The 16,241-nt window shown below is 42.9% G+C and overlaps 1 protein-coding gene across 2 annotated transcripts in view; it reads right to left on the bottom strand.

Moving 5' to 3' along the window:
• The window catches only part of PPP1R14C (protein phosphatase 1 regulatory inhibitor subunit 14C), a 52,144-nt gene extending 36,557 nt beyond the window's left edge, over positions 1-15,587 (bottom strand). The window contains exon 1 of one of the 2 annotated variants that reach the window (XM_058835163.1): positions 15,174-15,587. In XM_058835163.1, the coding sequence (XP_058691146.1) occupies positions 15,174-15,458 (285 nt within the window). In that variant the 5' untranslated portion in view covers positions 15,459-15,587. The remainder of the gene's footprint in view (positions 1-15,173) is intronic. The other variant, XM_058835162.1, reaches the window with a different exon arrangement.
• Between the last annotated feature and the right edge of the window lie 654 nt (positions 15,588-16,241).

Genomic DNA, 16,241 nt, shown 5'->3' with positions numbered 1-16,241 from the left:
GAGAAGTGATCATTGCCTTGTACTGAGTCCTGGAGAGGCTACACTCCAAATCCTATGTTCAGTTTTGGGCCTCTCACTGCAAGACAGCGAGGTGCTGCAAGTATTTCCAGAGCAGGGCACTAGAACTGGTGAAGGGTCTGGAGCACAAGTCTTACAAGGAGCAGCTGAGGGAACTGGGGTTGTTTAGCCTGGAGAAAAGGAGACTCAAGGTGACCTTATTGCTCCCTACAAGTATCTGAAAGGAAGTGTTGGCCTCTTTTCCCAAGTAACAACTGACTGGGCAAGAGCAAACAGCCTCAAGCCATGCCAGGGGAGTTTAGATTGGACATTAGGAGAAACTTCTTCATGGAAATGTGCTGCCCAAGGAATTGGTTGGGTCACTATACCTGGAGGTATTTAAAAGACATGTAGATGTGGCACGTAGGGATATGGCTTAGCGGCAGACTTGGCAGTGCTAGGTTAATGTTAGGACTTAATGATCTTAAAGGTCTTTTCCAACCTAAACAATTCTATGATTCCACAACCATCCTCCTTTCCCAAGGGTGCCCAGGTTTTTCTTCCCTCACTGCCAGACAGCCTCACCAGCAATACTACTGTTCTGTAGCTGCATTTTTATCAGAAGTCAGCTCCAGCATCACTACTGCTCTACACTGAGCATTATAAGATTTGAGTGGGGAGAATTTGAATATCAGAAGAGAGGAGACAAGAAGTCACACTCCTTTTCTTCCAACTTCCACTCCATGTCTCATTTCCTGCAATATCTCCAACACAATGTCAAAATCATGCCAAACGAGAATATCTTTGCATATATTCATTCCTCTCCAGTAACACACAACCTCCACTTGCTATTATTCTTCCCTTTCTCCTTAGACTGCAGCAAGCAAAGACTCCTCTACAGCAACAGACTCTCATCTACAGCAGCAGAGCTGAAAGCCAACTGCTTTGTGCACAGCTACCCTGCAAGTCAGTCTTCGCTACCGCACAGATGGCTTTCCTTGTTTTGCCTTGTCTATATATGTCGATGTATTTTGTCTTCCAGAGCAAGAAACTCCCAGGCTAGGCTTTCATGCAACTTTCTTAATGTTGATTGCTAACTGACCATTTGAAAATCAAAGCCAAAAACAAAACCCACATAAACATGGATGACTCCTAAAAGTAACAATCATACGACATGAAAAACAAGCCAGTGTGGGAGGACAGAGTCAGACATACTCTAACTTCACTGCTTTTACGCTTAACACTGCAGCTGTGAAAATGAAAAGGGAAGAAATATGCTTTTTCAAGGCATAGCCAGCCAGTCTGTTACAATGCTTCCAAAATACATCCCTAATTCTCCAATTCAGTGCTATGAAATAACTGCATATATTGTTCAGGTTTTGCCTTTTCGTAATTTATTTTTTTAAAGTCAAAAGGATGAGGAAAATTGTGGTACTCCATAATAAAAGCAGATGCCATAATGTGACAGGGTGAACAGGTCACTTCAACAATAAATGTGGAAGACTGCAATTTTCTAACACTAACCATCTGTATCAGAGGTGGAATACTAAAATTAAATAAGTGTTTAGCTGAGTTTCGTGAGTGGAAAATCTCCTCTATTAAAAATTTTCCTCATAACATGCCTTTAAGAGGTACAGAGTGCAGAACATCAATTCAAACCTGTCTGTTATTTCATTTTTGCTGTAGCCAGCACCTCAGATCTTTAGACCTGGTTCCTGTTCCATAAGGAAGTCCATATGCCCATCAACAACTTACCTATGATCCCAGAACTGTCTGAGGAAAAGCCACCTACAAAGACCATTTCATCTACTGGCAATAGGCTTGGAGTGATGGGGTGACTGTACAAGTGTACCTGAAGACACCTGCCCAGATCTGATGTACAAGTTACAAAAAATACTGGACAAATGCTTTAGCAGCATTTCAGTACATCATGTGTCTTCAGATTTAGAAGTACAGACATCCTCACTAATTGTAGAAATACCAGCACTTGTTGATAGCAACCATATTACTTCTCCCTCTAATCTACCTCCAATGGACTCTCAAATACTGGCACTGCTTTAAACATTATTCAAACAAGTCTTCCTAAAATACAAAATTCCAGTGCAAGAGAAGCAAACTTACAGCAAACTACTGTCAATCTCATTTGTCCCTACAATCCCTGACTTCTGAAGTTCTCTCTTTCACTACACTGAATATGTCTGTGAGTCTTTAGTAGAGAAAGACAGAGGGGACAAATTCAATCAGGGACTTGAGGGCACAGGAAGAAAGCAAGCCAGAAGAAAAATTACTCATATTTATCAAACTGGCACAAGCAAGCCAGCAGAATTTGGCCAAAGAGACATTCGCCTACACACCTGGATCCGAAGTACAGACTACTGAAATAAATAACCTGGAAAAATATGGATACAAGGCAGGCAGTCTACTATACCCTTTATATATGCATACTGCCATCTCTACCTTAGTTCTACCTCTCCAGGTCCACACAATTTTCCACTTTCTTTTCCAATCTCTTTCCACCTGGCCCTGATAACCCAGCACTTCCCATTGGTTCAGAGGCAGTGGATAACTGTCTGCTGCCTACTGCAGAGACAGACAGAAGCAAGCTCTAGAGGACAGAGGTGTATTTATTCTTCACTAGTAAAAGGCATGGTGTTTATGACAGCTCGGACAGTTATGACTTGCTAGAACAATAGTTTTTAAAAAAGTTTCCAACGACTCCAACTTCTCAAGCACTTACACTTCAGAGCAGTTCTCAAGGCAGGAGATGTGTCCTTGTGGTAAGCATCCTAAGAGGATAGATTACCCTAGAGCCACAGGCAGTGAACATGGAGATATAGCCAGCAGGTGGGGATGTGGGCAAGACACAAGGCAGAGCAGCTCTCTGGGACCCATGCCATTGCTACTAAGTGATGAAAAACAAGCATCACATGAAATACAAGGGCAAATGTCACAAGATTCTGAATCTTCCACTTCATGGTGTCCATAACTTCAATAATTAAAGTCAATCATCTGCTCAATGGCTGCAGTTCTATCATCTTTAGCACAACACAGAAAAAAATTCATTGGCGAGATGATGTGATTACAGGGAAAAAAATTTTACTCTACCAAAATACCCATTTCTCCAAGAAGAAACTGCCAGTCATAGTGGAGCATACCAGGCATTCCATTTGTCCATAACGTTAATTTTTAAAAAAATTAAATTTCTCTTCTTATTATGCAAAGAACCTTGCATTCTGCAACTTCAGTGTCACTAGTAAGCATAGAGAAGGAACTGATACCCAGTCACAGACTTCATTTAATCTTCTTCAGTACTAGCACCTCTATTTTGCTGTTTTCATAACTGAACTGTCAAAACAACTTCAACTTATCCAAATATATCCAGATCATGCTGCTTAAGGAATTGTTGTCTAATTTGTGCATCTCTACAGAAGTCTAAAGGAATCACTAGAGTGTGAAATTGCTAAATGAAGACGAAGCATTGATCACAGACTTTACTGAGCAGAGAAGCATTCAACACTTCCTAACCATATCCATAACATGGATTCAATCTCAACAAGACTTTGTTGAAAATCAAGTGCCGTCTCCAAAACAAATGCCTTGTATTCTCAAAACAAAAATAGGATGTGCTAATTCTATGCCTGGATGTCACTTCTGTTCAAACACTCCAAAGAAGATAGGAAGGACACATGTTTTTTGTGATCATCCACTTTCATGTCAAGCAGAAAGCAGTAGCAAATACATGCTGTACACCAAATCACTGCTACCTAGTCACTCTTGAAAGGCACAGAGCTTAAGCCACCAGCCATAATTGTTGCTACCTTCATGACTATGCAAGTGGAATGACTTTTCACATAGTAGTCACAGGACACATCTACCTTCTGCAATTCACAACAGTAGGTCACTCTCCATCTCCAAGCAACACAAGTGCAGCTGAGTGCTTCCCTGCAATTTGTACATAATTCTGCCTACAGCAAGAATGCAATAATGACTAGGACCATGCCACACTAGGTCAAATTTGACTGATTGTTTAAGAGAGAAGATGAAAACAACCTAAGGAATATATATATATATATATATATATACACTCCATGAAAAAAATTTGATCAAAAAGGATTAACACCAGGTCCTTTGCAGTCTGGGAATTTAGGCTAAACAGCAGTGCAATTAAGTAGGTTTGCCTCTTGGGGCACTTCAAGGATTAATTACTCCATCAGATTGTTTGAAAGAACACAAGGAACGAGCACGTGATATAATGAGGCCTCTAAATGGCTCTCCTCATCTCAGTTTCAGCAGCCCTGTAAAAACAATCTGTTAGTCTCCAGCATTGATTTTCTTTACACTGAGAAGCTGTGTGTAAATTGACTACTGCAATAAAAGTCATACAGTTTGGGTACATCATGCATCTGACACACTCATAGTCTTCTCGCCACATTTTTGTCTTACCAGCCAATTAAAGTGTTACTGGTTGGAACAGGAGACAGTTTTCAACCACCATTATTTATTTAGCCAGAAGTATTAGGTCCTTTAAGAATTAACACAAGAGACAAGAAGTCTGTTTTCTGGGGCTGGGGAGGTGGGGGGGATGTTTTATTCAGTGGTATAGAAACAAGTGCACTCACATCCTGCAGAATCTAGAAGCAATGCAGTATTTTTGAAGAAATTTAGTACACAAGAGATAGAGTTTCTCATGGTTTGTAAGAAGTCATTCCTCCAAGTGGTGCCTGGGCATAGCAGTACGCTCTACACAGTGATGACTCTCCCTCCCCCCAGATACTCATTGGGAGCAGCAGGCAGCCCAGGGACTGGCAGTCAATGCAATTTGGCTCTGGTCCAGTGGTGTCAAGAAATATCAGCAGGAGTTCTAACATGCTTTAAAGCAGACACTCCTCTTCCCCGGGGGCCAGAGACACCACTTGGCTACACAGGCAAGTCCCTGAACTGCAAAACATGGAAAAGTGCCTGAGGGATCTTTAAAATGAATTCGCAAACAACTCCAGATCCAGGAGGTGGCATAACCTGCTGTGACTATCCCACCGAGGATGACAAAAAGAGAAGGGAGCTAAAGACTTTATAGGACCCCTGTTTGATTCCAGTTCTTCTTCTCACTGTCAGATTCCCAGAAAAGTATTTTGGCACAGAGTCCTGCCTGCCTCCCTCCACTTGCTACATTAAATGCACTGCAAACTACTAACCAAGAGTATGAGCTAAAAATTCTAATACTAAATGTAGTCATTACATATGTTAAGGTGAAATCTGATAAGTTAAAAAAAAAATAAAAATGAAAATGTTCAGAGACATACTGGGGAAAAAAAAAAAAAAAAAGGCAGAAATGTTGCTTAGGTGTTGATTTTTACAGAACTAGTCCTGGAAGCCTCTGTTGCCCCCAACCTGAGACAAGACAGTCTCAACATTATACAGTGAAAGGCTGATACCTTGATTCCTCGTATAAATGAATGCACTAGTTATTGCTATTACTTCAAGACACTAAAGCAAATCTTCTGCCTAAGAGTTTGGGTTTAATAAACAAAAAGTAGTTGGCTAGCTGTAAGCAAGTTGATTAAATCTTTAGCTAAGCAGACTAGACAGTACTGCAGCAACAGCTGAAGTAAGAGCTGGAATGTTTCTGGCTGCCTGTGAACTAGTTACCAACAGCACTCCTTCCCCTCACCAATTTCTGCACTCAGAAAGGATTCAGTTTTCAGTATCAACATAATCCAAATTCTAGGGAGCTTCGTTAATGTTTTAAGAAAGAATACTAAGCAGTTTTACCTCAACACACCTAAAACAGGAATACAAAATTTAACTATAAACCTAAAATGGCATGATTACTACCAGCATAACAAACACAAAAAGACACAACAGTTTATTCCAGAACATCTGGAATTTTTTTCTGACCAAAAAAAAAAAATGCACTATGTGCTTGAGGTACTATCTTTTAAAATGTAAAGCAACCAACTGTAAAGTTTCAGGGCACTCTCTGTGTTTAAAGTAAGTGTGTCAATATATTATATACTAGTCGTCAAAAGTAGAACTAATCACTTGTATCATGCTAGAGTTAATTTAGATATCTACTTCAAAAAAATTATCATTCAAGTGCTAAAATAAGTTAGGATCTTAAGCCACTAACATATTTTCTAAGGACTGCTAAATTAATTCCATGAAATATTAGTAAGCATATTTCTCCCTGAGTCTGCAAACATACTCAAAAGATGGATTTTGTTATAAGGTAGTAAGTGACCTACAGGAGAATCTCTGTCTTAATACTTCAGCCCTCAGCAGTGGTCATCACTTAAGTATGATGATGCCCAGAGTAAGAAAAGGCAGTAAAGCACATTTACAATCTGTTTAAATTTCACCCCAGAGTGAAAGTCCAAGCAAGCTCATTCCAACCAAGTATTGGTCTTTTGGTTATGTCTTTCTATATTTTATGGAAGGGATGGGAAAGATTCTAGTGCCTAAAGGGTTTAAAAGTCATATTTAAATACATGAAATTATGTGGAAAGAAGCATCATATAACCAAGTTACTCCATTAAAAAATTATATCAAATGCAAAGAGCTTATCTGCAAGTAACAATGCAGACCATGTGACCTAGGAGATCCTTCCCAGTTCTGTGTTCTGGAAAGTAATCCTATTAAGACAGTCTGGTAAGAGGATTTTCATTAGGCATTGATTGTGCCATCATTTGCACTTATGAAGTCCAACACAGAGGACTGAAGTGTGTGATTCTCTCATTGGCAGCATATTTAGAATGGCAAACTCTTCTGAGTCACCACTAGAAGTGTCACCTCCAGACTAGCACCACTATGCACACTAGCCATTCACTTACTTACCATTAGGCCTCTTAATTAATGCTATCTTCTATACTACCTCTGCTTTACAAGCTGAACAGTATTACACTGAATTAATAATCTACAAGCATTCTAATAATTAAAGACCTATAGTAACATGTTACAGTTTTTCTCTATATTTAGATCCACTACATCTATGCTGCTGATAAATATCACATGGATTGAAAATATACAAGATGCCTTCTGGGGCTGTGATTTGTGTGTTCCCTGAAAATAGTTTAAGATGCCATGCTGAACTGGTTCCTAGAACAGATATCATGCTTCCAGGGTGGGAGGGAGTGGTGGAGCAGCAAGGGGAGGTAACAGTTCTGCTAATGAAATGTGATCCTCAGAATTAAATACTTATCACTTCAAAGAAGATTTGATATGTTTTAGCGTGTACCTCTCCCCAAACAATTTCTTGTTCCATGAAGATCTTTAACAGGTTAAGTTTATTCTATCCTTTGAAACGCAGTCCTATTACTGCTGTATGGACCGCATACAATTAAGATTTTACACCCCTTCTCCAGCATTAATAAGTTCTAGGAATCTTGACTTCCATAATTCCGTGTGTCACATGGGAGCACAGCAAAAGAAGCTTCTAACGTTTTGAAACAGGCAGCCAAAATTTGCACTGACAAAGATGGATGGCCACATCTAACCTACTCAATTTATGCTGTCAAATAGAAGTTTCTGGAGTTAGATGTAAGGCAGGGAAAAATGACAACTTTGCTTTTGAATACTGCAGGCAAGACACAAGATAGGAAGAATGGATTGATATTGCTGCTGCTGCTTTATCACCGGTAGTGACAAGAGACAAGGGGACCATAACTCAGATTGAATCAGGTTAGAGATGGGATAGCTTTTTTTTTTCCCCATTGGTATCTCCCACAATGTCAGAATATTATGTAACATACACAATATATTCAGCAGTATGCTCTATAAACCACATAGGGTTTTTTGGTTGGGTTTTAAGTCCCTTTACAGTGTTTTTAAAGTGGTTGATAACCTGTTCTAAAGGGAGAATTATGAGAATGCAACCAGGAGCTTAGCCAGTCTTTGCAAGGTATGACTCAAAAGAGAGTGAGTTTAGAGTGGTCACAAGAGTAAACTATGACATTGCTTGTTCTTGTTGAAGTAAGACTTAATTTCACATGTTTTTATTTAGATACAAGACCTATTTAGAAATATTTCCTATGCCTTTTAAGAAGAGTCAAACATTCCATGATATAGGTATTTTCCTCATTTAAACAGGGTTATTTTTGTTTCAGGCATTTGCTTCAACAACACAGGTTACATCAGCTAATGCAAAGCACAGAGAAAAAAGGAGAGAGACTCCACTCTGTCATAACATAGGGTTACAAGGCTGTTATGCTTCATTCTGCTCTCCATTCATCTCCCAGCTCAGGGGGCTGCGTATCCAGAGAACAATGGCCTTACTATTGAAGATGGAGGAAACAAATACATTATGTACACAGCCTTTTTCTCGGCTTTTGTCACTTGTTTCCCCCCACATGCTAATTTTTCTTACTTTCCCTTTTTTTACTCAAGGTAATGTGAAGTTGTATTTATACTTGCTGCTAAAGAACTCTGGGATCCTCTAATGAGGAGTGCTGTAAAAAGTTCAAGGCGCCAACAGCACTCAAATCAGCCCAGCATCCTCAGCAAAGCACAATGTAACCTGCTCTCAGCTATCTGTGGATGGATCATCCATGTTGTAGTTAAATTGTGCTACAAGTACAGACGCATCCAAGCCACACTCAATCCAAAAGCAATACAATGAATTTTTGTGGTAAACCTGAATGGTAAAAAAGGGTAGATTAATGACCAGTTCCCCCTCTTCCCCTTCAACTGCACATTCACTGCATGATTCGTAGCAGTTTACCATTTATTTTTTTATCCAGAGTTTTTCTATTGTATCCACATTCTCCCACCCAACCCCTTTTCTCCTTTTTTATCCTGGATAATCAAGTACTGGCTCTATATAAAACAATTTGCCTAAAGGCACAAGAGTCTTAGTAGCCACAAAGATTGGAAGCTACTGTTAATAAGATGTACAATTATAAAATCTTAAGTGATGTAAGCAATCAGTTATTTATTCACCTTGTTATAAAACAACCACACCTACTGCTTCAGCAAAGCGACCAGTTGAATCTTGAACAGAGAGAAAAAAGACAAAAAAAATGCTATGGAATAGCTGCTGAAAGATAATCTGTGTTGCGAAGCTTTAAATTGCAAGTCAAAAATAGTGCTGCTGATTCAGATAAAACAATGAACCTTGACCAGTGCAGAAATGACATCTAGACTAAACAAAGATCAAATCATAGAAAAATTATTTTCTTGGAATCATAGAAAGGTTTGGGTTGGAAGGGATCTTAAAACTCATCTAGTTCAAATCCCCCTGCCATGGGCAGGGACATCTTCCCCTAAACCTGCCACATCCAAGTTCAACTTAAACACTTCAAGGGATGGGAAGTTCACAACTTCTCTAGGCAACCTGTTCTAGTGCCTGACCACCATCACAGTGAAGAATTTCTTCCCAATACCTCATCTAAGCCTTTCCTCTGTCAGTTTAAGGCCATTCCTCCTTGTCCTTTCACTGCATGCACCTCTCAAGTGTCTTTGCAGGCCCCCTCTAAGTCTCCCTGAAGCCTTCTCTTGTCCAGGCTGAACAATCCCAACTCTTGGCCTTCACAGGAGGGGTGCTTCAGCCCCCAGTCATCTTTGTGGCCCTCCTCTGGACTCACTCCAACAGGTCCATGTCTTTCTTATGCTAGAGGCTCCAGAGCTGGATACAGTACTCCAGGTGGGGTCTCACAAGAGTGAAGTAAATGCTGAAGAACTGTCTCCCTTGACCTGCTGGCCATGCTGCTTTTAACATGGCCCAGGATGCAACTGGCTTTCAGGGCTGCAAGTGCACATCACCAGCTCATGCTGAGGTTCTTGTCAACCAACACCCCCAAGTTTTCTGCTTCAGGTTGCTTTCAGTCCATTCTCCACCCCACTAGTATTTGTGGTTAGGACTGCCTCGACCCATGTGCAGAACCTTGCACTTGACTGTGATGAACTTCTGTCCTTACATTCAATTTGCACAGTTTTACACATTTTGCATGCAAAAAGAAGGAAAGTTCAGTAGCTGAATGGTGGTATATTTCCTGCTAGAGAAGGATCTTTAGAACTTGAGTCGAGATGTTAAGAAGTTCGTTCAGAAACAAAAGGCTCTGGCTTTATCACCATCAGGTGCTTTCGACCCTCACAGATCCTTAAGCCTACTCCTCTAACAAGAACTGCATGCATTTCACAAGGTTTGTTTTAAAACAACATGTGTTTCTTAGGTTTCCCGTTTTCTGCTCTTGGGATTCAAACACATTTCTGTAGTTGATACATGATAGAATAAGCCTTTGCTACACCTGTGTTTCCTGTGTCCTTTACAGGTCTCATCACAGCAACCCTTCACCTGACACAAGTATGTTGCATAGTTATCCCTCCTCTCAAGAGAGGACACCAAAGTTTGTGCTGTACAACATGGAGATCTTTAAGAGGCATCCAAAATTAATAATCCAAATAAATTTCTAAGCAATTTGGTGGACCTACAAGTATGTTACTCCAATGCATCTAAACTGTTAACATTCAATCTGCCAAAGAAAGAAATCCTTTATTACACCTCCTACTAACTTGCATCTTTTTAGAGTGACACTCTCTCTAGTTCTCAGATCCTTCTCAGCCTCTTTCCACTTCTAATCCACTGCGAAAGGATTCCACATGCAATTACCATTTCTGAGATCTTAGTCCAGGTTAGAAGAAATCTATTCAAAGAGTGAGACTGTAGGCAAAAGTTCGTTTCTGTAGTGTTTTATTCAGTGGATTTACTTAACAAATGTCTTTCTGAGAGACGAATAAAGAATTCCAAACATTATCTCACTAGAGCCTGAGGCGTAAGTAGTACCTGATCATACCATCAGGTCCACATCACCATATGGCAGCCTCAGCAGCATGCTGACCAGGCTGTTTTGGAAAAGACAGTGTGTGGAGGGAAATGCTAGCATATCCCAGCAGTTTCAGGAAGACAAAGAGGGTGTTCTCCAGCTCTGCAGTCACTGAGCAACCAGGCGAAGGAAGCTCCTGATCCATGCAGTTAAATTCCTCTCTTCACTCCCACCGTCCACTGCCAACATGAAATCCCTTACCCATTTCAGTGCTTCATACCACTCTTGTCATTGCAGTATTTGTACCAGAAGATAGAAGAAAATCTTACACAGAACAATTCTCAGTCTGACATGGATTTGTACTCTTAAAGGAAATGCCTGCAGGGTCTTTATGCATGGGCCCTTCCAACTGTATTTTATTTTACAGTGAATTTTTAAACAATCTCAGGGAATTTCCATTCCTGGAATGGAAAAATAAGCCTGGACACAACACTCTGGTACTTCCAGACCAACATCATATCCCCTGCCAAGCACTGACTTCCAAACATCATTAGACATACTCTAATAAACTCAGCTAAACTCAGCAACATCTCAGAAGGCAAGGTATTCAGCTTTTAGAGTGCAAAGTCTAGGGGCTCACTTGATTTGCACATGCAAATCTCTACATTAAAAAACATTCAGCAACAAACCCATAGCACAAGCAAAATCTTTCTTCAGTATTGTGCAAAAATCTGTGTGCCATTTGTAGCAAATGCTATAATTCCAGATAGACAAGACCCTAGAGGACAGAAATTCACCTGCAGAATTGATTGGTTTCTGGGGAGAAGTCCAGTGGTCTCTTTTTTCCATATACAAAGTCATACAAGTTTGGCAGGTGCACACAACATAGGTTATACATCTGAAAAACTGGTCTGCCACCATTTTCATGCTGAACTACAAGTTGCAAACCATCAGAGAATGAATAGTGATGATGTAAGTTGTTCTGTGCAGCCTTATTCTGCAATTCCTAACCAATAATGGATTTAGCCCAAAACAAAAGCATCTGTGAAGAAATTATATTTAGTACCAAGATCCCTAATAAAGGTCAACACTGAAGCCAGTTCAAGTCCTGCAATTAAGGGATTGCATTTTCAATATACTGACCTGCAACTATAACCTCAGTTTCAGCATTCACAGAAACCAGAACAAACAGGTTATAAAATTTTTTTTTTTTTTTTTTTCATGAAGCAGTCCCAGAAGCAAACAGACAGATCCATACTCACCTGAGTATGATCTGAAGCACCAGACCTGAGTACATTAGCCTGGCAGGTTCTGGTGCCAAACAAATCCTGCTTAAGTCTCTCTGGTCCTATTAAAGTTTTCTACCTTGATAACCTTTACTATTCAGGTAAAGGGTCTTTTATCCCTAAAGTCCGCATGATGTGGAGGTAACCTTTCTAAAGCTAATCTCTGTGTCATATAACTGAGGTCTGCATTAAAAATAGTCTCAAATATCTCCTTCTAAGTCACATCCCCAACATCATTATATCACTTGGCATCCAATCTTTAAAAATGTACCAGTAAAGACAAGATCGACTAGAAAAAGAACACAAACAAAAGTGTCTCATTATTTCCTAACCTCATCTCCTAAATGTTGTCACCACGCCAAGACAGACTTATAGCTGACTTAACTTGCAAGTACTTGAGAGACTATGAGTACATGTTTCGTTTTGAATAAAGGGAGTCTTTCTGCAAGTATCCACTTACTGATGAATTTCAGCATAATAGCAAACATTATTTAAATGGAAAACAGTGAGCAGGCACTACATTTATGCAGTCCCACAAAGAGACATGCAAGTCTTATATTCAGTGCACCAAGCTGCAAGCACCCTCTACTTATTTCTGCTCTTCCCAGAAATGAAGTGCATGGCTCCTTAGAAATAGAGCTCTGAATCAGAATAGCAATGAAACATTGACATTGGTTAGCTCTTCCAGGATTAAAAATTCAATGGCTATTTCTGACAACCTGGAAGATTTTAGATTGTTACAGAAATTAAATGTCATTGCATTAGGAGGTTATTGTAGATCTTCCACAGAAGTTGAAGTGAGCAATTCCCAACCCCCTCCCAACCTGCCCTCAGACAGGGTTATTAACTGTCTGCATAGGTGATTAAATTTCAGCCTGAGAGCTACATCTCTAAGCCTAGAAGTAATGCAAGCAGATTCAAGCAAAGCATCTTGCATTAAATTGCTATTGTCTTTAATCACTACACTCATCATACATCTTCAATTTTATTCTGATAGCATATTAATAGCTTGACCTTTTCACTACCATCATCTGTGCTGACTCTGGATAGAGTTCATGCATAATAGCAAAGAAGAGCAGAAGATGACTTAAACATTTTGCCCTTGGCCTTCAAATCTAAAAACATTTTGATAAACCACTGTTATGCTAAACCACTTTTACCCCTAAAAGTCACTTCAGAAATTAAATCATCAAACAAGTTGTTTTTATGCAGCTATATATGGTCTCCACCTTAATAGACACCTTCTAAAGCAGACCTCCTTCTACTTTAGTTGGAAGCAACAACTATAATAAGTGAAAGAATCAATAGTTTTCCTCCAACAAGCCTGTGATTTGAATATTATGAAGAGCAGCAACAATTCCATTGGGCTTTGCTTCGGTCCTATATACCACATCCTTTCCTATGATCAGAACAAGTTTGCTTGTAAAAGCACACAGCCCAAACAGGCCTGGTGTTTTTGAACAGTGAGAGTCAAACCAGAGGACACATCCAGCAGGCCAGACACTAACTACGTTATCAGCCTGCACAGGCAGAGAATCATCAGTTCACACAAACAACTGCAAACACTTCCGGCCTCAGAAAAATCCTCACAGCCTACAGGCCATGCGGCCAAACAAGTCATGAGACTGGAGAGGCAAGTCACACCAAGACAAAGTCTAAGAACTGCTTATTTGTATCATTTTTAACTGGAGTTTCCATTTGTATCTTTCCTTCCCACAGCTCATGGATGTGAACAGTTAGGAAGGAGGTTTAACCTGACACATGAACATTTTTTATGTGTCATTCTAACATATTTGACAATAAATCACTTTTGAGATTAAAGGAGTTCATTTAAACATTTGTATTATGTGTGTGCTAGATATTCCATTCAGGTTATTTATATTTTCACATCCACACCTCAAGGACTGTCAAGCTTTTGTCTTCCCAGCTCCAGCATGCTCAGGAGTAAGATGTTGGCTCCTAGACATGCTAGTTGCAAAATTCACATCTGGCTTCAACAAATCTCACTTCAGAAGTCTCTAACAAAAGTGAATTAGACTACTAATGGGAAAAGTATGTGCGAACCTCACTTTAGCCCTAAGGTTTTGATCCTTTATAAGAGTAAATACCTGAGGTGGGAGACACTATCCACTGGGGATTACAAAGTCTACATTTTTAATGAAGCTTTGACAAAACAAGGTACTGGTACTTCCTTTACTTACAACATCGTTATCTCCACAAGGAAGACAACAGTTGCCATTCCTTTGAACAATCTTGAAACATCCTCCTGCTCATCTGTCCTCTACGAAAGAGAATTCATCCTGGCAACACTCCCTCTTGCCCAGAGTGACAGAAAAACAGATTTGATACGTACAAATCAGGTACGAACAAACCCCCAGTGATTTCGATTCTCGTCCTAATGATCTCTGAACTGCTCACTGAGATTTCCCGGCCAGTATCTACCCCGCTCCTGTAGGTCGGAGTAACGCAGAACCACGATCCAGAGGGGACCGTACCCGCACCGGAGTCTTTCCTCTACAACAGCCGCCTCCGCACAGCCCCCGCGTATGTCCCGCTCCCTCCTCCTGCTCGCCCTGTGCCCAGCACACGCTCTGCACCCGCCGAGCTCCCCGGCGCTGGGCCAGCTCGTCTAACGGAGACTGACGCCCGCCCAGCCCGTGGAAGGCGCCTCGGAGCCCCGCTCCGCCCTGCCCTGGAAGGCTGCGGGGACAGCGGCTCCCGGCCACCACCGCCGCGGGCGAACCTCTTGGCATTCCCGGACCTGCCGCAGCCGCCGGGTCCCCCCGGAGGAGAAGGACCCTTCCATGCTCGGCCGTGCGACAGCCACCGCCCGTCCCCAAAGGGCGGTCCCCTCCCATTGACCTCGGGAGGGCACGGGGGACACCCTTTCTATAGGACATGGGGCACCTTTCAGCATTCCCTGAGCCGGGGCACCACAGAGGCGCGGGGCAGCGGCAGGGTGGGGGCGGCGGACCGGGAATGTCATTTGGAGGTGGCTATGACAGCGCTCCTCTGCCCACCGCCAAAATGCGACTCGGGGCAGGAGGGGGATGCCGGGGGCCAGGGAGGCAGCGGCGGGCGAGGGGACTGCGGCGACAGTAACCGCGCCGGGGACCCCGCAACCCCGGCCCCGCACCTCGCAGCCGTAGAGCTGCCCCAGCTGCTCCACGATCCACTCCTCCAGCACCAGCCGCTTCCGCAGCTCCTTCCGATCGTATTTCACCGTCACTTTCCCCTGCTGGTGGCGCCGCTGTTGGACCTGCACCACGGCCGCCGCTGCCGACACCGAGTCCTCCCGGGAAGAGCTGCCGGAGGAGCCGCCGCTCCCGCCGCCGCCGCGGGGGCTCTGGAAGAAAACGCGGTTCCCGCCGCCTCCGCCCGCTGCTGCCGCCGCCTCGCTGCCCCCGGTCGCCACCGACATGCTCCACTCCGCCGCGGCTCCCGCCGAGCCGAAAGGCGCCCGCCGCCGCTACCGCCGGGCCGCAGCAGCCGCCGCTTTGGCGTGTGCTCCGCTCCCCCGCACCTGCCGCTTAAAGCCTCGCATGGCTCGGCGGCGCAGCGGCCCCGCCGCCGGGGGTGGGCCCGGACCGGCTGGGGCGGGGACAGAGGAGGGGCTGTGTGGCGCGTCTCGGCACGGCGCGGCTCGGCTCGGCACGGCAGAACACGGAGGATTGTAGCGGAGTGTCGGGAGTGCCGCGGCGGAGCCTCGGGGCTGCCGCTCCTCGGCGGAGGCGGAGCGGCTGTGCCCGCGGCAGGGCGCTCCCCGGGAGCATACGCCCGCTGGGGGGTTTATGACTTTTCTTTTTCTATAAGAAAATGCAGTATTGCCCTGTCACGCACACTACGTTCATATACGTTGCATACCTGCAGCACTGAAACGCTGAACGCGATCGTTTTCTTCACTTCGTGGTGCGTGTGGGCGTGGGTGCGCGTAATGATTTCAGGATAGTGAACTCCAACAGCAAATATTTCAAACTATCACCAATCAGTGCGACGATTAGCCACGTGGAGATGGCTTTCTAAAACACCCAGGTTAGCATCAGTGCTTTCAGCAGCTTCATGTCTCTCAGGAGAGACTGAGTGAAATCACTGATGGCCCATCCTACACACCAAAATGTGCCTATGACTGCAAGTAAGCAGCCAACATAGCGCAGGCGCTGGTTAGGGACGCCAGACCATCCCCGTTTGCAAAGAGATTCGCCTG

This window comes from Poecile atricapillus, chromosome 3, assembly GCF_030490865.1.
Source record: "Poecile atricapillus isolate bPoeAtr1 chromosome 3, bPoeAtr1.hap1, whole genome shotgun sequence".
Taxonomy (NCBI): Eukaryota; Metazoa; Chordata; class Aves; order Passeriformes; family Paridae; genus Poecile; species Poecile atricapillus.
This window is presented reverse-complemented; position numbering and strand designations above follow the sequence as displayed.